Genomic DNA, 25553 nt, shown 5'->3' with positions numbered 1-25553 from the left:
ATCAATACAGGAAGAGGCCGAACCCCCAAACATACCAGCAATACAAAGATGCGAGAAACAACTACACGGCAGTGAGGAGAGAGGCAGAAAGAAATTTTGAAAAAGGGATTGCGGACAAATGTAAAACAGAACCAGGTCTATTCTATAAATTCATAAACAACAAATTGCAGGTAAAGGATAATATTCAGAGGTTGAAAATGGGAAATAGATTCATGGAAGATGAAAAGGAAATGTGTGAAACACTAAACGAAAAGTTCCAAAGTGTGTTTGTACAAAATGAAATCTTTAGGGAACCAGATACAATAAGAATTCCAGAGAACAACATAGAACACATAGAGGTGTCTAGAGACGAAGTGGAAAAAATGCTCAAGGAGCTCGGTAAGAACAAAGCAGCTGGCCCAGATGGCGTTTCACCATGGGTTCTGAGAGAATGTGCATCTGAGCTCAGCATTCCACTTCACCTGATCTTTCAGGCATCCCTGTGTACAGGAATCGTAGCAGACGGGTGGAAACAGGCTAACATAGTTCCAATCTACAAAAGTGGCAGCAGGGAAGACCCCCTCAATTATAGACCTGTATCATTGACAAGTGTAATAGTGAAAGTATTGGTAAAACTAATCAAAACTAAATGGGTAGAACACCTAGAGAGAAATGATATAATATCAGACAGACAGTATGGTTTTCGATCTGGAAGATCCTGTGTATCGAATTTACTCAGTTTCTATGATCGAGCCACAGAGATATTACAGGAAAGAGATGGTTGGGTTGACTGCATCTATCTGGACCTAAAAAAGGCTTTCGACAGAGTTCCACATAAGAGGTTGTTCTGGAAACTGGAAAATATTGGAGGGGTGACAGGTAAGCTTCTATCATGGATGAAAAATTTTCTGACTGACAGAAAAATGAGGGCAGTAATCAGAGGCAATGTATCAGAATGGAGAAATGTCACAAGTGGAGTACCACAGGGTTCAGTTCTTGCACCAGTGATGTTTATTGTGTACATAAATGATCTACCAGTTGGTATTCAGAATTATATGAACATGTTTGCTGATGATGCTAAGATAATAGGAAGGATAAGAAATTTAGATGACTGTCATGCCCTTCAAGAAGACCTGGACAAAATAAGTATATGGAGCACCACTTGGCAAATGGAATTTAATGTTAATAAATGTCATGTTATGGAATGTGGAATAGGAGAACATAGACCCCACACAACCTATATATTATGTGAGAAATCTTTAAAGAATTCTGATAAAGAAAGAGATCTAGGAGTGGTTCTAGATAGAAAACTATCACCTGAGGACCACATAAAGAATATTGTGCAAGGAGCCTATGCTATGCTTTCTAACTTCAGAATTGCATTTAAATACATGGATGGCGATATACTAAAGAAATTGTTCATGACTTTTGTTAGGCCAAAGCTAGAATATGCAGCTGTTGTGTGGTGCCCATATCTTAAGAAGCACATCAACAAACTGGAAAAGGTGCAAAGACATGCTACTAAGTGGCTCCCAGAACTGAAGGGCAAGAGCTACGAGGAGAGGTTAGAAGCATTAAATATGCCAAAACTAGAAGACAGAAGAAAAAGAGGTGATATGATCACTACATACAAAATAGTAACAGGAATTGATAAAATCGACAGGGAAGACTTCCTGAGACCTGGAATTTCAAGAACAAGAGGTCATAGATTTAAACTAGCTAAACACAGATGCCGAAGAAATATAAGAAAATTCACCTTCGCAAATAGAGTGGTAGACGGTTGGAACAAGTTAAGTGAGAAGGTGGTGGAGGCCAAGACCGTCAGTAGTTTCAAAGCGTTATATGACAAAGAGTGCTGGGAAGACGGGACACCACGAGCGTAGCTCTCATCCTGTAACTACACTTAGGTAATTACACTTAGGTAATTACCTGTTGATTGACAGTTGAGAGGCGGGACCAAAGAGCCAGAGCTCAACCCCCGCAAGCACAACTTGGTGAGTACAATGGCCTCCCGCAGGTCATGAGGTGGGATGCGTACCCAGGGGACGCATACATTGGACCACTGAGCCTCAGTGGGGGTTTTCAGGTCCCTTAGACACACTGCTAAGGGAAGCCCAGGCAAGGTACTGCTAACCCGGCACCCCAAAGTACCAAACGAACAACTAACTGCTGAACCTCCTACGATGTGTACACACACTCATGGGGGTACCTAAAGGAGCACCACCAAGAATACAAATTGATAAGGGTCAACAACACCAAGGGCAAACCCTCCAGCAGGCAGAAAACAAAAAGAAAATAAAACCCGCACAAGTACAACATCACATGCAGAATAGAGTCATCCGCTATTATATGGTGAAAACTAGTTGCACAGTACCTTGGCAACTGTGATAAAGTGACCAGTGACAAAGCTACTTCCTACCCAGAGGCTAACAGGCGTGCATAAAACACCCCAGCTGACTCCAAAGGCGGCCAATAATCGACCACGGCAGAAGTAGATCCCAAGCAACTTGTCGAAAGTATCCCCAAGCCACAAGGGTAGTACTTACAGGTCACCTACGGAAGGTAACCCTAGGCACATGCAGCCAGAGTACTGGTGAAAGTACTCCTGGCTTGCACACCACCACAGGACAAGACCACACCACAAGCCACAGCAGTGGAAAATGTCTGAACCCAGAGTCACACGACTGCCAGGTCTCGCATCAGCCACAGAACTGGGGGCGCCTACCTTTCTGGGTGCCTGACCCTGTTGATGGCAGACACAGAATGCTCCCAACCACATGGGGGTTTCTATAGGCTATTGCTCCTCGTGCCTCTCTGAAGGGGCCAGGTTCTGACTCGTGGTCCCCAGTAGGAATAAGAACTCCATTCGCTCGACTGATGCCACGGTCTAATACATTCATATCAGCCCAGATAGCTCCGGGGAGCCAACAAGAAACACGGTGATAATGACAGAAGAAAATGAAAACACAGAGGCAGATGGCCATCCATGTTAGATCACACTTGCCAAGATGACTAGAGCATATGACTCTGTACTGAGAAAGGCAAGCATTAATACACAAAACCAGGATGAAGGTTTATGTTGGCCAGGTTTTGTATGAGAGCCAATTCAAAAATATGTAGAGTAATATTATCTGTAGAGTACAGGAAGGAAAGATTATTTTAGAAGACGACCAAGATATAGGGTGATAAAGAGTCCGTACACCCGACAGAAGAGAACACTGTTCACTCAACACTCGAGTAGATACGAGAGAAGACGAGAGGCACACGTTACCTATACTGGATCCTAGGAGGTTGGTATCACTGAGGGGATCTTCAGCACAGGCTGGAGTAATATCGCTGGTGTTTGTGTCAGTTCCTACCAGCTCTGATGGCAGGTCTAGTTGAGGCACATTATCATCACCTGTAAGCACATATCTTGCCATAAAATACCACCACAGGAAACCAATTAAGACCATTAAATAATATAATTCAGAATGAGATAAATAATTGTGAAATTATGGAAGAAATGTTGATGTCTGTAGATAGTAAATGAAGGAAACCCCGAGATGAAGGAAGGATGATTACAACTCTCAGCTTTACACACGCAGTAATCACACTAATGTGTTGTATCATTGAGAAAATCCGTAGGAGCCGTGATGAGGATTCGAACCTATGTGCTGAGTATTCCCAGGGGCGTATGCCTCAGCGCATAAGTTCGAATCATCATCACGGCTCCTACAGATTTTCTCACTACTGTATCAGCTTTATTATTCACAACCAATAACTTGTAGTTGTATCTGCCTGCGATAGGCAACAGCTATTTCTCTGTTGCCAAGACCATACTATTAATGACTAAAAAGCACAACATAACTGTTGGAATTACTGTAAGGATGAATGCAAGAGACTTAACGAACAACGTGAATGAATATCCCGGTGGCGAAATTTGTCTCGATGACCGTGAAGTATTGTTTGCCGAGCCTTGAAGTAAGAAGCAGTCAAGAAACTTACAACACTGAGTTGCATGTCAAGCTTGACAACACCAGTTGCTAAACTATAAATGAAACACAAATTGTCTCACTCCGAGTATGCACAGCTCTCCGCCATCCATCTCCGGACGGACGGCCCCAAACCTTTCCTTGATTTCTCGCCAACACCGAGAACTGTGCAAGCCAACTCATCTGGAGCCTTGACCCATCCTAGCTAGAGTGCCCATATAAGCAGTCTTCAACTTTTGTAGAGATGCTGACAGTCTTACTTTTATGTACAAGCCTAAAGTACATAAAAGTAACACCATTTTTGGTTGGCCGTATAGTCGAGCTTCATTGACAACAAGAAGACAACAACTTGTCCTTGCCCGAAACGCTGTGCATAATAGTGGCTTTAAGCATTGTACGTACTGTGCTCAATCTATAAATCCAACAATATATTTGTATCTCACCTTGTATGTATGTACTTTACCTGAATAAACATTTGATTTGAACTAGTGCAACAGCAGCATCACTTTAACCTCTGCAGTACTCTCTATCACAACAGTTACATGTCTGAGGAACAGTCAGTTCACCACATCCAAGTTCTGGCCAGCAAATAGCTTTAGCTTCACCCTGTAGCAGTCTGAATGTCACCTTAGACTAAAGAAAGTATGCAACAAATATTGCATCCTGACCCTATATTTAGGGTTCAAAATAAACTGATGATGGAAAACAGAGAGTGAGTGAGTGATAGGCAAGACCTAAATGTAGTTAAATTTTCATAAACTTATGGATCTCTTAAAATATAATTAATGAATGACACATAAAATTGCAAATTATAGTTGAATCTCTATTTTTTATCTTGTTACTGACAACATACATAACAATGCTTGCTCACATATGAGCCACAAGATTCCACAATAACTGTGGTTTAAAGTTAGTCTTCAAGGCTATCAAAAGTTCAAATTTACCCTGGAACGCTGGTGTCTGTGTCATAAGCTGCTCCATGACAGTTGTGAGGAGAGTGGTGGCAGTGGTGTCGTCTCGGTGCAACGAGAGGGCTTTGTGCAGCGCGACCACGGCTGCTTCATAGTCTCCCAGGAGAGACTGGACGAGACCCAAGGCTGAGTAGGTTGATGATACGCCGGGGCACAGCCGCAGTGCCTGAAAGTAAGACACCAAAAATGCATCAGAGTATGTGACTCATACACGTGCCACACTGCCGCTGGCATGAACTCTGTCAGTGCCAGAATATTGCCAGAATTCCTCGTCCCATCATGGTCAAAGTATGTTACATACAGTTTTTATTTTTTTGCCTTCTGTGACCAAAGAATGCATTTTAACAATATAAGAAGAAAAAGAATTGGGGGGATATTTTTTTTGTCTGTCCACCGAGGGCTTGCCATATTCAATAGCAGCAGACTGGTTAAGCTCAGGGCAGCTACTGAAAGGGATTCCCAAAAGTATCATGAAAAATACATATAGATATAAGATGCATGAAAAGAAAATGAAAAGAACAACATGCAAGCAGACATAAGATTCATTAAATGAACTGAGCTAGTTCACAAAACTTTAAACCATTTATATATATTACCTGTTGGTGAAAGTGAAGGGCCTCTTCATATTTCTGCAGTTTGCGGCAGATATGCGCCAAGTTATTTAACAAGACAGCCCATTTCTCTGGTACAACCACAACACCACTCTCCTCTACTAGTGCCACTGCCCGCCGCAGGTATACTTCTGCCGACGTGTATCTGTTGGCATCAAATGTTCTCTTCACACAACACCATAGTTGCCCCTTTAGTAACAATGCTTGCTCTAAAAACACTACCATCCATAAACATCATCTTTGCATACTTGTTCTATAAATATTAGTTTATGCAGAAGGACTTGATGCCACTGCCCAATCCTAGATAACATTGTGCACGAAGAAATAATTCAATACTACACAGGGTAACGCACACAGAAATCCCAATAACGTGATATATCAAATGAACAAATCCACAAGTGCCTTGAAGAGGGTTTGAACCTATGTGTTGGATGTTCCCAGACCCATAGAGGGTAATAGTACTGCTTCTAAGAGCACATGTCAGTATTAACAATTACTACCAATTTCCTAAGCTTCACTTTGAAGTTTATATTTTGAAGAAAGTTTTTCCAGCACAAGTAAGTCTTGTACAATTCTTGGGTATATACTAAATTTCATCTCGAGCCAGCTGTGCAATATTCATTACGTATTTACATTCACTAACAGTTACTGTATTTAAAGGTGAATGGAATGGGCAAGATCCCACAACACCTGTGGTGACCGTGTTCTCCGTGTAACAAGAGGGGTTATGACACCTGTGGTGACCGTGTTCTCCATGTAACAAGAGGGTTATGACACCTGTGATGACCGTGTTCTCCGTGTAACAAGAGGGGTTATGACACCTGTGGTGACCATGTTCTCCATGTAACAAGAGGGGTTATGATACCTGTGGTAACCGTGTTCTCCATGTAACAAGAGGGTTATGACACCTGTGGTGACCGTGTTCTCCATGTAACAAGAGGGGTTATGACACCTGTGGTGACCGTGTTCTCCATGTAACAAGAGGGTTATGACACCTGTGGTGACCATGTTCTCCATGTAACAAGAGGGTTATGACACCTGTGGTGATCATGTTCTCCATGTAACAAGAGGGTTATGACACCTGTGGTGACCATGTTCTCCATGTAACAAGAGGGGTTATGACACCTGTGGTGACCGTGTTCTCCATGTAACAAGAGGGGTTATGACACCTGTGGTGACCATGTTCTCCATGTAACAAGAGGGTTATGACACCTGTGGTGATCATGTTCTCCATGTAACAAGAGGGGTTATGACACCTGTGGTGATCGTGTTCTCCATGTAACAAGAGGGTTATGACACCTGTGGTGATCGTGTTCTCCATGTAACAAGAGGGGTTATGACACCTGTGGTGATCGTGTTCTCCATGTAACAAGAGGGTTATGACACCTGTGGTGATCGTGTTCTCCATGTAACAAGAGGGTTATGACACCTGTGGTGATCGTGTTCTCCATGTAACAAGAGGGTTATGACACCTGTGGTGACCATGTTCTCCATGTAACAAGAGGGTTATGACACCTGTGGTGATCGTGTTCTCCATGTAACAAGAGGGTTATGACACCTGTGGTGATCGTGTTCTCCATGTAACAAGAGGGTTATGACACCTGTGGTGATCGTGTTCTCCATGTAACAAGAGGGTTATGACACCTGTGGTGACCATGTTCTCCATGTAACAAGAGGGGTTATGACACCTGTGGTGATCGTGTTCTCCATGTAACAAGAGGGTTATGACACCTGTGGTGATCGTGTTCTCCATGTAACAAGAGGGTTATGACACCTGTGGTGATCGTGTTCTCCATGTAACAAGAGGGTTATGACACCTGTGGTGATCGTGTTCTCCATGTAACAAGAGGGTTATGACACCTGTGGTGATCGAGTTCTCCATGTAACAAGAGGGGTTATGACACCTGTGGTGATCGTGTTCTCCATGTAACAAGAGGGTTATGACACCTGTGGTGATCGTGTTCTCCATGTAACAAGAGGGTTATGACACCTGTGGTGATCGTGTTCTCCATGTAACAAGAGGGTTATGACACCTGTGGTGACCATGTTCTCCATGTAACAAGAGGGGTTATGACACCTGTGGTGATCGTGTTCTCCATGTAACAAGAGGGTTATGACACCTGTGGTGATCGTGTTCTCCATGTAACAAGAGGGTTATGACACCTGTGGTGATCGTGTTCTCCATGTAACAAGAGGGTTATGACACCTGTGGTGATCGTGTTCTCCATGTAACAAGAGGGTTATGACACCTGTGGTGATCGTGTTCTCCATGTAACAAGAGGGTTATGACACCTGTGGTGATCGTGTTCTCCATGTAACAAGAGGGTTATGACACCTGTGGTGACCGTGTTCTCCATGTAACAAGAGGGGTTATGACACCTGTGGTGACTGCATGTTCTCCATCTAAAGAGAGGGGGGTCACAGAGAGAAAGAGAGGGGTCACCACAGATGTTGCGACCTCTCTCTTTAGACTGAGAACAAACAAGAAGTATCAGTTGGTCTAGTGCTTCTTGTATGGTTCAATCCTGCATTTCCTTCTGTATCTTTCACTCCAGTATGTTGTTAACCTCTGAGGCACCTGGGGCTGATTCAACACCAACAGACACAGTACTGCAGCTTGGACAAGGCTGCCGGAGACAGGCAAAATGACGTCAACGGAGAGTCCGAATCCAGGCCGGAATCACCTAAACCGAGATTTCTGCCAACCCACAAGGAACCCCAAACTAAACAAGCTGGGAAAGAACCGGATCCCTGGCTAGCAAACATACAGACCGACTGGGAGCCCACACAAGCCAACCGACAAGGTAATCCAAAACTCGAACACTTAAGAAATGAAGACTGGTCACCATAACTCGAATCAAGCATGTGAAAACATGAGGAGCCAAAGTGAGTCCAAACAGAACCCTGAAACGGTAAGCCTGATGCCTCTCGACAAACCATACCCAATCCCTAAACCCTACACAGATTGGTAAGCACCAGTAAATATCCGGGAGGTCCAGGGACAACATCTCGGCATCCAGCTCAAGAGGAAGTCAGACCCGGAATAGAGAGTTTATCTGGAAAAAGGGGCAAGGAATAAACCAGTTCAACTGTGAAAGATCGAGAATGAGCCAGAGATTAAAAGAATTCCGTTCCGGGATAGGAAAAAAACTGGAAGCCACCGAAGAGACGTGGTCGTTCTGATTGCACCAAAGTCCCCCTGCAGATGATGACCCAATGGAGATGTGGAGAGGAGGCCACACTGGGCAGGCCCAAAACCAAGAAAGGAGGAGGGACCAATCAACTTCACCAAAGGGTAACAGAAACAACCCGAAAGGCCCAGGCAAGCCAGGTTAGCTGCCCCCCAACTGTCCCATCAATGGGGCAAACCACAAAAGGGCCAGCACAAATCCTGAGATGCTCCCTGAGAAGCAGAGTGAGGAAGCAGTCACAGGAAGCACTAGCGACCCAGCCACTGCCTCCATCGATGGCCAACTTTGACCAACACCAATTGCAGCCTGTGTCTGCCTAGACCACTTTGCGAAATACAAAGACAGTTCCGAAGAGGCAGACAAAAAGAAGCAACAGAGGACAAACTGAGTCATGCATCCTCAGGAAAGAGAAACTGAGGAAAAGGCAAGGCAGAAGGAGGGCAAGGCCCCATGCCAAGAATTTAAAGAAAGCCTGCCGACATGTGAGTTGCACAGAGAAGAACGGGGCCATTGCATCCCACAGAATATGAACATACAGCTTAGGTAGAGCAGCTGACAACACCATGGCCGAGGTCAAAACCCCAGCAAGAAGACTACTTCCAAGCACACCCATGTCCTTCATGAGTCAAGCAGAATGCAGTTCAATGAGACCAAGAAAATGCATGACACAACCCAATTGCTAACAGGCACACATATCACCTGTCACAACTGACGTCAACTGCAAAAAAAAATTGCGCATGAAGCTGAAGCACTCCAACATCCCAGGAAAGACAGGGCAAACAGGCATTAATGGACCCAAAAGGAAGGCCCCGAAACATGCTCACAATCTCGCGCCATTAAAGCGAACAGGTCTAGCAAAAACCGTGCAAGGATTCAGGAAAACAAAGGGAAGTCCACTAGCCAGGATGACACCAGAACCTTGTAACGCACCCAAAAGTGGAAAGAGGATCAGAACTGGAGAGGCTAGGCCCAGGCGACGCAAGAGCCGGGTCATGCAGGAGGTATGTACAAAGAGCCTTACAAGCCCCTGAAAGGGGGCACCCATGAAGAAGGAAGCCTCTGGAAAGATACCCCAGTGGTACCCAAAGGCACACAGAAGAGAACTCAGGGGGGGGTAGCCTCACTCAAATCCAACTCATACAGGGAAGGAGGGGAATGAAAACCTAACACCCTACAACCAAAGACCCTCCACAGAAGGCACTAGGAACCACAAAGGTTCAAAGGAGACACACGGCTCCAATTACAATTCTTTCTGCGTTTCCTTGAGGGGGGCCCAGGTTCTGGCTCGTGGTCCCCAGTAGGCATAAAGACTCCTGTGACTGATGACCCCAAACTAATATAGCACTATATCAGTGCAGATAGCTTCAGGGAGCCGACAGGGCTCCCCACAGAAACAGAATGCAGAAGTTGTATACACGGACTTTGTAAAGGTATTTGATAAATGTGACCATGGAGTGACAACCCACAAAATGAGGTCAGTAGGAATAACAGATAAAGTAGGGCGATATATATTCAATTTTCTGTCAAACCTAACGCAAAAAGTAACAGTCAACCATACAAAATTAAGTCAAAGCACAGTTAAAAGCTCTGTACCTCAAGGTACAGTCATTGCATCACTGCTTTTCCTTATTCTCATATCTGATATAGACAAAAATACAAATTAAAGCTTCGTGTCATCTTATGCAGACGATACAAAAAATTCAGCATGAAAATTACTTCTGTAGTAGACATTGAAAAATTACAGTCTGACAAACAAAAACACACAGAACTTACACTAACGTGATATATATCAGTGAGACAATCCACCAGGGCTGTGAGGTGGTGCGAACCTATGACCCCGGCATTGCCAGTCGCGTACTCTACCACTGTACCACTGATGACTAGTCAAAGTCATACAACCGGATCTCTACTGAGATCACAGGAAGTCTGGAGGCCCCTACTGAAGCCAGTCCAAGTGTTTACGTGTGACCCACAAGCAGTCGGGTGGAAGGGCAGTGGCCCTACATCACAACTTCACACACACACACAGAAATCACATTAACGTGATATATTTTGTTCACAGTCTGACCTCCTGTATTGAAAACCGCACCCAAACTTGTCCAATCATGTTGACAAAAATGAGTGCAGCTTATATTAGTACTGTGCAGTACAAATAAGTATGTAGCCCTCTAGTAATAATTCTGATAAAGATTATAGCACTCGCTCCCAATTACTAAAAACAATGAACTCAATATTTGTTTAACATTAAAAATAATGATTTTACTCACTCCTGGTTACTAGAAGCTACGACTCCAAGTTCATGTAAAACAAAGGGATCATCTGGTGCTATTTCTAAAGCCTCCTTGAAAAACTTTTCTGCAAACTTAGGGTTGTTAGTAAGTCCGTACTCCATGCCAATGTACAGTAACGGAAGATGACAGCCTTTCATAAGCTGTGCTGCCTTGAAGTATGCAGCCATTGCTTGGTCGTGCTCATTCTCTGCTGCAAATGAGTGCCCGTATGCTATCCATGCTGGACCAAACACTCTGTCCAGTGCCGTTGCCTTGCTCAAGTACCTGCGTGCCTGTTCATTTTTGCCTACAAACAAAATATAAATACATAGTGTCAAGGTTAAGGTACCAATTAATTATTAAGCATTGGTATAGGCAGTTGAGCATACTGTATAAAATATATATATATATCAGAGTAGACAAAATGATATTACTATACCTATAAGATAATAATAACAGCCAACAGCAAACCAAGCGAGTGCACTTTCGGGATACAGATCCACCAACTTATGAGCCAGCAGAAACAATGCTGCAAAACAATGAGCATGTTAATGAATAATAATACACACATACATACATAAATACATACCGTACATTCATATATACATAGGGGAGCTCGCGGCTGAGTGGATAGCGCTTGGGGCTCATAGTCCTAACAGTCTGGGTTCGATTCTTGAAGCAGGCAGAAACAGAAGGGCAGGGGTTCTTTCACCCTGATGCACCTGTTCACCTAGCAGTAAATAGGTACCTGGGAGTTAGACTGCTTCAGGCTGCTTCCTGGGGATGCGTGTGGGCCTTTGTTAGAGAGAAATATGTGTAACAGGTATAACAGGAAAAATAGAGTGGTTAGAAAAGTTAGTACAGAATCCAAGAGCAGATAGCTCGATTCTTTAGACACAAATAGTAAATACATACATACATACATATGTATGTATGTTATAGTGGGAAAATGGAATGAACTTAAGGAGCAGGTTGTGCAAGCAAACTAGTCATAATTATAAAACTAGATATGAAATGGAAATAGGACAAGTGTCATTGCTATAAACAACTGGCAGCTAGAAAGGTGGGGTCCAAGAGGCAACACTCGATCCTGCAGGCACAAATAGGCGAGTACATATATACATAAACAATCTACCAAAAGGAATACAGAATTATAAGAACATGTTTGCAGATGATGCTAAGATACTGGGGAAGACAGGAGATGCAGACGATTGTAATGCCCTTCAAACTGATCTAGATAAAATAAGTGTTTGGAGCTTCAAATGGCAAATGAAATTCAGTGTGAATTCTGCCATGTTATGGAATGCACAATAGGAGAAAATAGACCACACACAACTTACAGATTATGTGGAAAGGAATTACAGAACTTTAATAAAGAACAGGACCTAGGGTTGGTTTTGGATAGTAAACTGTCGCCAGAGGAACACAAAGAACATTGTGAGAGGAGCGTATGTGTCGCTTTCTGACTTCAGACTTGCTTTTAATTATATGGATGGTGAAATACTAAAGAAACTGTTCATGACTTTTGTGAGACAAAAATTTGGATATGCAGCAGTTGTATGATGACCAAATCTCAAGAAGCACATAAATAAACTGGAAAAGGTGCAATGGCATGCTACGAAATAGCTTCCAGAACTGAAAAACGCAAGTTACAAGGCGAGACTAAAGGCATAAAACATGCCAAAACTAGAAGATAAAAGAAAAAGAGGTGATATGATCACCACTTATAAAATATTGTCCAGTACTAACAGGAATGGATTAAAATGACAAAGAGAAACCTGAAACCTGAAAGTTGCCTGAAACCAGCAACTTTATGAACAAGAGGTCATGGATTCAAGCTGAGGAGACAAATGTGCCGAAAAAATATTAGAACGTTTTCATTTGCAAAGAGAGTGGTAGACAGTTGGAACAAGCTAAGTGAGAAGGTGGTGGAGGCCAAAACCGTCAGTAGTTTCATAAGTGTTATATGACAAAGAGTACGGGGAAGACAGAACACCACGAGCACAGCTCTCATCCTGTAACTACACATGGGTAATTACACAAATACTATAGATACATAGATACATACATACATACATACATATGTCGTACCTAGTAGCCAGAATGCACTTCTCGGCCTACTATGCAAGGCCCGTTTTGCCTAATAGGCCGAGTGATTTTCTTTATTTTCAATAAATTGTTTCCAATTAGTTTATTTGAATTATTTTTATTATATTAAGAACATTATTATATTAAGACATTATTATATTTTATTATATTAAGTCTCCGTGGTGTAGTGGTAAGACACTCGCCTGGTGTTCCGCGAGCACTATGTCATGGGTTCGTTTCCTGGCCGGGGAGGATTTACTGGGCGCAATTCCTTAACTGTAGCCTCTGTTTAACGCAATAGTAAAATGTGTACTTGGATGAAAAAACAATTCTTCGCGGCAGGGGATCGTATTCCAGGGACATGCCCGAAACGCTACACGTACTAGTGGCTGTACAAGAATGTAACAACTCTTGTATATATCTCAAAAAAAAACCCATAAATTACTGACGTAGTTGTGTTAGTTTAGGTTAGGTTTAGATAGGTTAGGTTAGGTAGGGTTGGTTAGGTTCGGTCATATATCTAACGATATACGTATATAATGAAATGGGCAGTTTTATCATTTCACAAGAAAAAAAATAGAAAAATATATATATTCAGGAAAACTTGGCTTATTAGGCAAACTGGGCCTTGCATAGTAGGCCCAGTATGACATTCTGGCTACTAGGTACAATACACACACACAAGTAAAAGTGAGTGAAAATAGCAGAGTGGAAAAGTTTGTTTTGGTCTAGAACAAAATCAAAGATGGCCGCCGCCACCACCCCCACTGAGAATGTAGACCCACCAACAGATGATGGTTTCAAAGGATTCTCACGACAAGATATAAGGAAAGGAGGTGTTCTTGGCAGGTTAGAGATAATTGAGGATATGCAAAAGAAGTATGAAGAAAAAGTGCTTAAATTAGAAGAGGACAATGGAGCTCTTTGGAGTGAGCTTTGCACTCTAAAAGGGAGTATGCTTCAACAAGGTAAGATTATTACTGCATTAACAGACAAGGTAACAAATCAGGAGGAGCAAATCAAGGAACTAGTGAAAGAAAATGAGGCATGGAAAGTGAAGTGTGGTGACTTTGAAGAAATAAACAAGAAAATAGACTCATATGGTGAACAACTCCAAGCAAGCCTAAGGGCTAACATAGAGTTAGGTAAGGATCTCCAACTGGAAACTTCACTGACAACTCACATAGAGGAGGTGAATAAAGAACTAGAAAAGTATAAAGAAGAAATAAAAGCGACATATGCTGAAGTTGTAAAAGAGAACGAGACTATCAAAGAAGTGTGTTCGGAAGTCAAAACCAGAAATGACCAACAAGAAGCAGAAATTAGGCAAGCAATTAGGAAAGAACTGGTTACCAACAGTAAACTGGTACAAAACACTGCAGATAGAACTAAGTCCATAATCATTTTTGGATGTTTAGAGAAGGAAATTTCATCTAGGGTGGACCGAGCGGCAGAAGAGATGAAAATCATAGAGAAAATAGTAGGTTTAGGAGAAGGCTCAAAGGAAAATGTCAGTGATTTTAGAAGAATAGGAAAATATGAGAAAGAAAAGAACCGCCCCTTAAGGGTGACGTTTAATGGAGTGAAAAACATGATGGAAGTGCTAAGAAATGCCAGGAAACTGCAGAGTGATGAGGTTGGCAAACTTTGGTCAATAAGACAAGACCTCTCCAAGGAAGACAGAGAAAAGCTGAAAATGAACCTAATTGAGGCAAAACGTCTAAATGGGGATAGAAATGAAGAAGACAGAAATTCTTTTTTTTACAAAGTGACAGGGACTGGAAAGCTTGTGAAATGGTACATAAAAACAAAGCAACAAGACCAGTAGTGGAAGGGGGAGTAAAGAGCAAAGGAAAAGGGAACATGTTCCTGAAAATTGTATATACCAACATAGACGGAGTGAGCTCAAAAAGTTTGGAGTTGCAAGATATAATCCAGCTTAGGGTTCCAGATATTGTTGCATTATCAGAGACGAAACTTGAAGGAAATATAATAAATGAAGTCATATTCCCAAGAGGCTATTCAGTTTGGAGACGTGACAGGAAAACTAGGAAGGGAGGAGGAGTGGCTGTACTGGTGAAAAAACACCTGAAGGTAAAAAGAGTTAATATTTGAAAACCCTCGAGATATTGACATAATGGCATTGCAGGTCTGGAATCAGCATGATAAGCTGATAATTGTAAATACCTACAGCCCACCAGCAAGCAACACATGGACAAAGGAAGAACTGGATGACAAATGAGAGGGCCTCATAATGGTCATGAGAGATATTATTGTACAAGCAGATAAAGATAAATCACGACTGTTGATACTGGGGGACTTCAACTTTAGAGCAATAGACTGGGAGGCCTATGAAGCAAGAACGGAGGACTTTTGGACATGCAGATTTGTGAACCTCATTCTGGAGACATTCTTGTATCAACACATAAAGCAAGCCACAAGAATGAGGGAAGGAGATGTACCGTCAGTACTGGATCTAGTATTCACCAGGAAAGAAGAAGAGATTTTTGACATCCAGTACCTTCCTCCCTTGGGAAAGAGTGATCACGTCCTGTTAGACATTAAATATGCTTTAAGATATCATCTAGAAGAAAATGGGGACATTGAAACAGTTGATAAACTCGATTTACGGAGAGGCAACTATGGGGAACTTCGAAATTTTTTTAATGAGTGTAATTGGACAGAATTGTTGCTAGGCAGGGAAGTAAATGAAATGTATGCCAAATTTTTAAAACTATACGAGGAAGGCACACAAACATTCATACCAAAACAGAGATGCAGGGCCAGAAAACAGGATTGGTTCGACAGAAATTGTGAGAGGGCAAGAGACCAAAAGACACAAAAATGGAATCAGTATAGGAAGAGGCCGAACCCCCAAACATACCAGCGATACAAAGATGCGAGAAACAACTATACAGCAGTAAGGAGAGAGGCAGAAAGAAATTTTGAAAAAGGGATAGCAGATAAATGTAAAACAGAACCGGGCCTATTCTACAAATTCATAAACAACAAATTGCAAGTAAAGGATAATATCCAGAGGTTGAAAATAGGAAACAGATCCACGGAAAATGAAAAGGAAATGTGTGAAACATTAAATGAAAAGTTCCAAAGTGTGTTTGTACAAAATGAAATCTTCAGAGAACCAGACGCAATAAGAATTCCAGAGAACAACATAGAGCGGATAGAGGTGTCTAGAGATGAAGTGGTAAATATGCTAAAGGAGCTCGGTAAGAACAAAGCAGCTGGCCCAGATGGCGTTTTACCATGGGTTCTGAGAGAATGTGCATCTGAGCTCAGCATTCCACTTCACCTGATCTTTCAGGCATCCCTGTGTACAGGAATCGTAGCAGACGTGTGGAAACAGGCTAACATAGTTCCAATCTACAAAAGTGGCAGCAGGGAAGACCCCCTCAATTATAGACCTGTATCATTGACGAGTGTAATAGTGAAAGTATTGGAAAAACTAATCAAAACTAAATGGGTAGAACACCTGGAGAGAAATGATATAATATCAGACAGACAGTATGGTTTTCGATCTGGAAGATCCTGTGTATCGAATTTACTCAGTTTCTATGATCGAGCCACAGAGATATTTCAGGAAAGAGATGGTTGGGTTGACTGCATCTATCTGGACCTAAAAAAGGCTTTCGACAGAGTTCCACATAAGAGGTTGTTCTGGAAACTTGAAAATATTGGAGGGGTGACAGGTAAGCTTCTATCGTGGATGAAAAATTTTCTGACTGATAGAAAAATGAGGGCAGTAATCAGAGGCAATGTATCGGAATGGAGAAATGTCACAAGTGGAGTACCACAGGGTTCAGTTCTTGCACCAGTGATGTTTATTGTGTACATAAATGATCTACCAGTTGGTATACAGAATTATATGAACATGTTTGCTGATGATGCTAAGATAATAGGAAGGATAAGAAATTTAGATGATTGTCATGCCCTTCAAGAAGACCTGGACAAAATAAGTATATGGAGCACCACCTGGCAAATGGAATTTAATGTTAATAAATGTCATGTTATGGAATGTGGAATAGGAGAACATAGACCCCATACAACCTATATATTATGTGAGAAATCTTTAAAGAATTCTGATAAAGAAAGAGATCTAGGGGTGGTTCTAGATAGAAAACTATCACCTGAGGACCACATAAAGAATATTGTGCAAGGAGCCTATGCTATGCTTTCTAACTTCAGAATTGCATTTAATTACATGGATGGCAATATACTAAAGAAATTGTTCATGACTTTTGTTAGGCCAAAGCTAGAATATGCAGCTGTTGTGTGGTGCCCATATCTTAAGAAGCACATCAACAAACTGGAAAAGGTGCAAAGACATGCTACTAAGTGGCTCCCAGAACTGAAGGGTAAGAGCTACGAGGAGAGGTTAGAAGCATTAAACATGCCAAAACTAGAAGACAGAAGAAAAAGAGGTGATATGATCACTACATACAAAATAGTAACAAGAATTGATAAAATCGACAGGGAAGATTTCCTGAGACCTGGCACTTCAAGAACAAGAGGTCATAGATTTAAACTAGCTAAACACAGATGCCGAAGAAATATAAGAAAATTCACCTTCACAAATAGAGTGGTAGACTGTTGGAACAAGTTAAGTGAGAAGGTGGTGGAGGCCAAGACCGTGAGTAGTTTCAAAGCGTTATATGACAAAGAGTGCTGGGAAGACGGGACACCACGAGCTTAGCTCTCATCCTGTAACTACACTTAGGTAATTACACACGCTCAAGGAGCTCGGTAAGAACAAAGCAGCTGGCCCAGATGGCGTTTCACCATGGGTTCTGAGAGAATGTGCATCTGAGCTCAGCATTCCACTTCACCTGATCTTTCAGGCATCCCTGTGTACAGGAATCGTAGCAGACGTGTGGAAACAGGCTAACATAGTTCCAATCTACAAAAGTGGCAGCAGGGAAGACCCCCTCAATTATAGACCTGTATCATTGACAAGTGTAATAGTGAAAGTATTGGAAAAACTAATCAAAATTAAATGGGTAGAACACCTAGAGAGAAATGATATAATATCAGACAGACAGTATGGTTTTCGATCTGGAAGATCCTGTGTATCGAATTTACTCAGTTTCTATGATCGAGCCACAGAGATATTACAGGAAAGAGATGGTTGGGTTGACTGCATCTATCTGGACCTAAAAAAGGCTTTCGACAGAGTTCCACATAAGAGGTTGTTCTGGAAACTGGAAAATATTGGAGGGGTGACAGGTAAGCTTCTATCATGGATGAAAAATTTTCTGACTGACAGAAAAATGAGGGCAGTAATCAGAGGCAATGTATCGGAATGGAGAAATGTCACAAGTGGAGTACCACAGGGTTCAGTTCTTGCACCAGTGATGTTTATTGTGTATATAAATGATCTACCAGTTGGTATACAGAATTATATGAACATGTTTGCTGATGATGCTAAGATAATAGGAAGGATAAGAAATTTAGATGATTGTCATGCCCTTCAAGAAGACCTGGACAAAATAAGTAGATGGAGCACCACTTGGCAAATGGAATTTAATGTTAATAAATGTCATGTTATGGAATGTGGAATAGGAGAACATAGACCCCACACAACCTATATATTATGTGAGAAATCTTTAAAGAATTCTGATAAAGAAAGAGATCTAGGGGTGGTACTAGATAGAAAACTATCACCTGAGGACCACATAAAGAATATTGTGCAAGGAGCCTATGCTATGCTTTCTAACTTCAGAATTGCATTTAAATACATGGATGGCGATATACTAAAGAAATTGTTCATGACTTTTGTTAGGCCAAAGCTAGAATATGCAGCTATTGTGTGGTGCCCATATCTTAAGAAGCACATCAACAAACTGGAAAAGGTGCAAAGACATGCTACTAAGTGGCTCCCAGAACTGAAGGACAAGAGCTACGAGGAGAGATTAGAGGCATTAAATATGCAAAAACTAGAAGATAGAAGAAAAAGAGGCGATATGATCACTACGTTCAAAATAGTAACAGGAATAGATAAAATTGATAGGGAAGAATTCCTGAGACTCGGAACTTCAAGAGCAAGAGTGCGATGTGAGATTTAAGATTAACGAGATTTAAGTGAGATTTAAACTAACGAAACAAAGCTGCCGGAGAAATATACGAAAATTCACTTTTGTAAACAGAGTGGTAGACGGTTAGAACAAGTTAAGTGAGAAGGTGGTGGAGGCCAAAACCGTCAGTAATTTCAAAGCATTATATGACAAAGAGTGCTGGGGAGACGGGACACCACGAGCATAGCTCTTATCCTGTAACTACACTTAGGTAATTACACTTAGGTAATTACACACACAGACAGACAGTTGGTGTGGGACTACACTTGCATTTCAACTTTAGCCAATACCTATGTTGACTTCAGTGCTACACAAGCAGGAGGAGCTGCCAATCACCGGGAAGCGACCAAATCCCATAAATACAGAGACCTTGAGCACCACTACAATTTTGTCCCCATTGCCTCAGAGACACTTGGTGCCTGGGGTAAAAGTGCTGCTAGCATTTTGAAGGAGTTGGGGTCTAAGCTAATCGAAACAACTAGAGACCCTAGAGCTGCCAGTTTTCTTTTTCAGTGCCTTAGTGTGGCAATCCAGAGAGGAAATGCTCACTGCATCCATGGTTCCTGCCCGCCATCTGAGGAGCTGGAGGAGCTATTCAACTTGTGACAAGCAGCCTTGTACCCTGCATGTAATCAATATTGTAACTTGTTCTGTGTAATGACATTTTCAAATAAAGTTAGATAAATATACACACATACCAAAAGAATAGGGGTGGTAGGAGAAGAAAATATCAAAGTGTTCAATGAGGATCCACAAGGTCTTTTCTGAGTACTCTTTATTTTCTTCTCCGAGGCTATGGGTCCCTACACTTGCACCAGAGGTGGTACCCCTTCTAGGTATATAAAACAAATAAATAAATAAATAAATAAAAAATTAAATTAAATTAAATTAAATTAAATATATATATATATATATATATATATATATATATATATATATATATATATATATATATATATATATATATATATATATATATATATATATATACATACATACATACATACATACATACATACATACATACATATATATATGTCGTACCTAGTAGCCAGAACGCACTTCTCAGCCTACTATGCAAGGCCCGATTTGCCTAATAAGCCAAGTTTTCATGAATAAATGGTTTTTCGACTACCGAACCTACCTAACCTAACCTAACTTTTTCGGCTACCGAACCATAACCTATAAAGATGGGTTAGCTTAGGTTAGGTTAGGTAGGGTTGGTTAGGTTCGGTCATATATCTACGTTAATTTTAACTCCAATAAAATAAAATTGACCTCATACATCATGAAATGGGTAGCTTTATCATTTCATAAGAAAAAAATTAGAGAAAATATATTAATTCAGGAAAACTTGGCTTATTAGGCAAATTGGGCCTTGCATAGTAGGCTGAGAAGTGCGTTCTGGCTACTAGGTACGACATATATATATATATATATATATATATATATATATATATATGTATATATATGTATATATATGTATATATATGTATATATATATATATATATGTATATATATGTATATATATGTATATATATGTATATATATATATATATATATATATATATATATATATATATATATATATATATATATGTATATATATATATATATATATATATATATATATATATATGTCGTACCTAGTAGCCAGAACTCACTTTTCAGCCTACTATTCAAGGCTCGATTTGCCTAATAAGCAAAGTTTTCCTGAATTAATATATTTACTATAATTTTTTTCTTATGAAATGATAAAGCAACCCTTTTCTCTATGTATGAGGTCAATTTATTTTTATTGGCGTTAAAATTAACGTAGATATATGACCGAACCTAACCAACCCTACCTAACCTAACCTAACCTATATTTATAGGTAAGGTTAGGTTAGGTAGCCAAAAAAAGCTAGGTTAGGTTAGGTTAGGTAGGTTAGGTAGACGAAAAAACATTAATTCATGAAAACTTGGCTTATTAGGCAAATCGGGCCTTGAATAGTAGGCTGAGAAGTGCGTTCTGGCTATTAGGTACGACATATATATATATATATATATGTATATATATGTATATATATGTATATATATGTATATATATGTATATATATGTATATTTTGGTAGCAGTCTTTCCTGTAGACATATTTTATTAAATATGACCGAAAAAGTAAGATTAATAATTCTAACACGAATTTTCTCAATCTTTCGTACATTATGCTTCACTGTTGGAGGTAAATCAAAAATCACTTCTCCAAAATTCATTTTTATTTCTAGTCTGACGCGACACGGGCGCGTTTCGTAAAACTTATTACATTTTCAAAGACTTCACAAATACACAACTGATTAGAACTTGCATTTCCCTGATTTTATATCTACTTTTGAGTGAGGTGGGAAGGGTGATGTGGCATTACATTTGAGTGAGGTGGGAAGGATGATGTGGCATTAGAGGATATTAATAGGGTATTAAAAGTATCAACACAAGACAGAACACGAAACAATGGATATTGAATAGAAGTGTTTGTAGAAAGCCTATTGGTCCATATTTCTTGATGCTTCTATATTGGAGCGGAGTCTTGAGGTGGGTAGAATATAGTTGTGCAATAATTGGCTGTTGATTGCTGGTGTTGACTTCTTGATGTGTAGTGCCTCGCAAACGTCAAGCCGCCTGCTATCGCTGTATCTATCGATGATTTCTGTGTTGTTTACTAGGATTTCTCTGGCGATGGTTTGGTTATGGGAAGAGATTATATGTTCCTTAATGGAGCCCTGTTGTTTATGCATCGTTAAACGCCTAGAAAGAGATGTTGTTGTCTTGCCTATATACTGGGTTTTTTGGAGCTTACAGTCCCCAAGTGGGCATTTGAAGGCATAGACGACGTTAGTCTCTTTTAAAGCGTTCTGTTTCGTGTCTGGAGAGTTTCTCATGAGTAGGCTGGCCGTTTTTCTGGTTTTATAGTAAATCGTCAGTTGTATCCTCTGATTTTTGTCTGTAGGGATAACGTTTCTATTAACAATATCTTTCAGGACCCTTTCCTCTGTTTTATGAGCTGTGGAAAAGAATCAACAGCCAATTATTGCACAACTATATTCTACCCACCTCAAGACTCCGCTCCAATATAGAAGCATCAAGAAATATGGACCAATAGGCTTTCTACAAACACTTCTATTCAATATCCATTGTTTCGTGTTCTGTCTTGTGTTGATACTTTTAATACCCTATTAATATCCTCTAATGCCACATCATCCTTCCCACCTCACTCAAATGTAATGCCACATCACCCTTCCCACCTCACTCAAAAGTAGATATAAAATCAGGGAAATGCAAGTTCTAATCAGTTGTGTATTTGTGAAGTCTTTGAAAATGTAATAAGTTTTACGAAACGCGCCCGTGTCGCGTCAGACTAGAAATAAAAATGAATTTTGGAGAAGTGATTTTTGATTTACCTCCAACAGTGAAGCATAATGTACGAAAGATTGAGAAAATTCGTGTTAGAATTATTAATCTTACTTTTTCGGTCATATTTAATAAAATATGTCTACAGGAAAGACTGCTACCAAAATATACTAATGTTAAAGTGCACGACCCAGCAGCAAGGAATCAAGCCTTCACGATAAAATATCGCCAGGATCTGATTCGTGATCAGATATACAAGGCAGAGAATGAAATCAAAGACAAAAAAACGCAACTACTTCATGCTACAAACGAGTGGAGAAATAGCAACATCGACCATAGTATCCGTACCCGCATTGAACAACACCTCGACATCCTCACAGACCAACATCACCTCAGCACTGAAACAAGGATTATCAAGAAACTAACAACATTATATGGAGGACCTATGGCAATTCCACGACCAAGAGATGGCTTCCTGAACCTTGCAGGAATTAACCTCACTGAGGACCAAGTCACTCTCCTAAATCTGGGCATAAACTGTCATGTTATGTCCAGACCGAGTGAAATGGCCCGGAAAGTGGAGTTGGAAATTCTGTTGGACGACATATTCGACCTCGAGACACAAAAGAAGGTCACTACCAAAGATACCTTACAAGCAGAACTTATTGCAGAAGGAGGAAAGAATCGAGGCAACTACAGAAGCACCATACTGTCCCCCGAGCTTAGAGCGGCAGCTAAAAGCCTTCGTGAGAACAAGGAGATAGTTGTCAGGAGAGGTGACAAGTCGCCAATATATGTCATTCTTAAAAAAGACGAATATCTGGCGAAAATGAACATCATACTCTCTGACCAAACTAAGTTCCAAAGGGTAACGAAGGACACTACAGCCGAATTAAAAGCAAAGGTCAACAAACTGATCGAAACTGTGAACGCCAAGAAATCCGGACTCCACCTGCCAAAGATCATTGGGGAATATAAACCTGGATATGCGTATGGAAATGTCAAGACGCACAAGCCTGGAAACCCACTTCGGCCAATCATTAGCCAGATACCCACACCCACGTACAGATTGGCAAAGCGACTCAACGGCCTGCTGACTCCTTATGTTCCTTGCGCCTTCAGCCTGAAGTCTCCAAAGGAATTTGTGGACTTACTGCGGGGCGCACGGGCCACAGGGATAAGAGCCTCGTTGGACGTAGAATCGCTGTTTACCAACGTACCTGTGGACGAGACAATCGGAATGATAGCCGACAGAGTGTATCGTGATCCAGCCTGTACTCCTCTTGACATGCCAGAAAGTATTCTGAGGAAACTACTCCAAGCTTGTACTAAAGAGGCACCCTTCTTGAGCCCGGATGGGCATATGTATAAGCAAGTAGATGGGGTCGCTATGGGTTCTCCCCTAGGTGTCCTGTTTGCAAACTTCTACATGGGTACCATCGAGCAAAAAGTCTTAGTCGACATGAACTTGAAACCGGCCATATACTGCAGGTATGTTGACGACATTTTTACACAGGTACCTGATGTCAGACATCTGCAGGAGCTGAAGGAGGCATTTGAGCAGAGTTCCGTGCTGCGTTTCACTTACGAGACGGAAAAGGATGGGAAGCTGCCTTTTCTAGATGTAACAGTCATGGAAAAGGGCGGAGGTTTCCACACTGCAGTCTACACAAAGGAAACAAACATAGGAATGTGCCTAAATGCCAACAGCGACTGCCCTGACAGGTACAAGAGGAGTGTTGTTAACGCATACGTCGACCGTGCTCTCAGCCACAGCTCAGAATGGAAGCAAGTCGACGAAGAACTCTGTAGGGTAAGGCAGGTTCTAGTCAATAACGGCTTCTCCAATGGTTTCATCGAAGACATCATAAGAAGGAAAGTGAAAAGCCATGCAACCTCTGAAGAGACAACTAACACAACACCTATACCCCCTATTAGACTATTTTACAGGAACTTCTTTTCCACAGCTCATAAAACAGAGGAAAGGGTCCTGAAAGATATTGTTAATAGAAACGTTATCCCTACAGACAAAAATCAGAGGATACAACTGACGATTTACTATAAAACCAGAAAAACGGCCAGCCTACTCATGAGAAACTCTCCAGACACGAAACAGAACGCTTTAAAAGAGACTAACGTCGTCTATGCCTTCAAATGCCCACTTGGGGACTGTAAGCTCCAAAAAACCCAGTATATAGGAAAGACAACAACATCTCTTTCTAGGCGTTTAACGATGCATAAACAACAGGGCTCCATTAAGGAACATATAATCTCTTCCCATAACCAAACCATCGCCAGAGAAATCCTAGTAAACAACACAGAAATCATCGATAGATACAGCGATAGCAGGCGGCTTGACGTTTGCGAGGCACTACACATCAAGAAGTCAACACCAGCAATCAACAGCCAATTATTGCACAACTATATTCTACCCACCTCAAGACTCCGCTCCAATATAGAAGCATCAAGAAATATGGACCAATAGGCTTTCTACAAACACTTCTATTCAATATCCATTGTTTCGTGTTCTGTCTTGTGTTGATACTTTTAATACCCTATTAATATCCTCTAATGCCACATCATCCTTCCCACCTCACTCAAATGTAATGCCACATCACCCTTCCCACCTCACTCAAAAGTAGATATAAAATCAGGGAAATGCAAGTTCTAATCAGTTGTGTATTTGTGAAGTCTTTGAAAATGTAATAAGTTTTACGAAACGCGCCCGTGTCGCGTCAGACTAGAAATAAAAATGAATTTTGGAGAAGTGATTTTTGATTTACCTCCAACAGTGAAGCATAATGTACGAAAGATTGAGAAAATTCGTGTTAGAATTATTAATCTTACTTTTTCGGTCATATTTAATAAAGTATATATATGTATATATATGTATATATGTATATATATATATATATATATATATATATGTATATATATATATATATATATATATATATATATATATATATATATATATATATATATATATATATATA

The 25553-nt window shown here is 40.8% G+C and overlaps 1 protein-coding gene across 1 annotated transcript in view; it reads right to left on the bottom strand.

The window, feature by feature from the left end:
* Positions 1–25553, bottom strand: part of Cdc16 (cell division cycle protein 16) — an 87106-nt gene that overhangs the window by 6321 nt on the left and 55232 nt on the right. The window contains exons 7-11 of the mRNA XM_045753020.2: positions 11436–11525; positions 10994–11303; positions 5521–5680; positions 4898–5090; positions 3251–3379 (exon numbers count right to left, since the gene is read on the bottom strand). Coding sequence (XP_045608976.2) covers positions 3251–3379; positions 4898–5090; positions 5521–5680; positions 10994–11303; positions 11436–11525 — 882 coding nt within the window. The remainder of the gene's footprint in view (positions 1–3250; positions 3380–4897; positions 5091–5520; positions 5681–10993; positions 11304–11435; positions 11526–25553) is intronic.

Source organism: Procambarus clarkii, chromosome 48, assembly GCF_040958095.1.
Source record: "Procambarus clarkii isolate CNS0578487 chromosome 48, FALCON_Pclarkii_2.0, whole genome shotgun sequence".
Classification (NCBI taxonomy): domain Eukaryota; kingdom Metazoa; phylum Arthropoda; class Malacostraca; order Decapoda; family Cambaridae; genus Procambarus; species Procambarus clarkii.
This window is presented reverse-complemented; position numbering and strand designations above follow the sequence as displayed.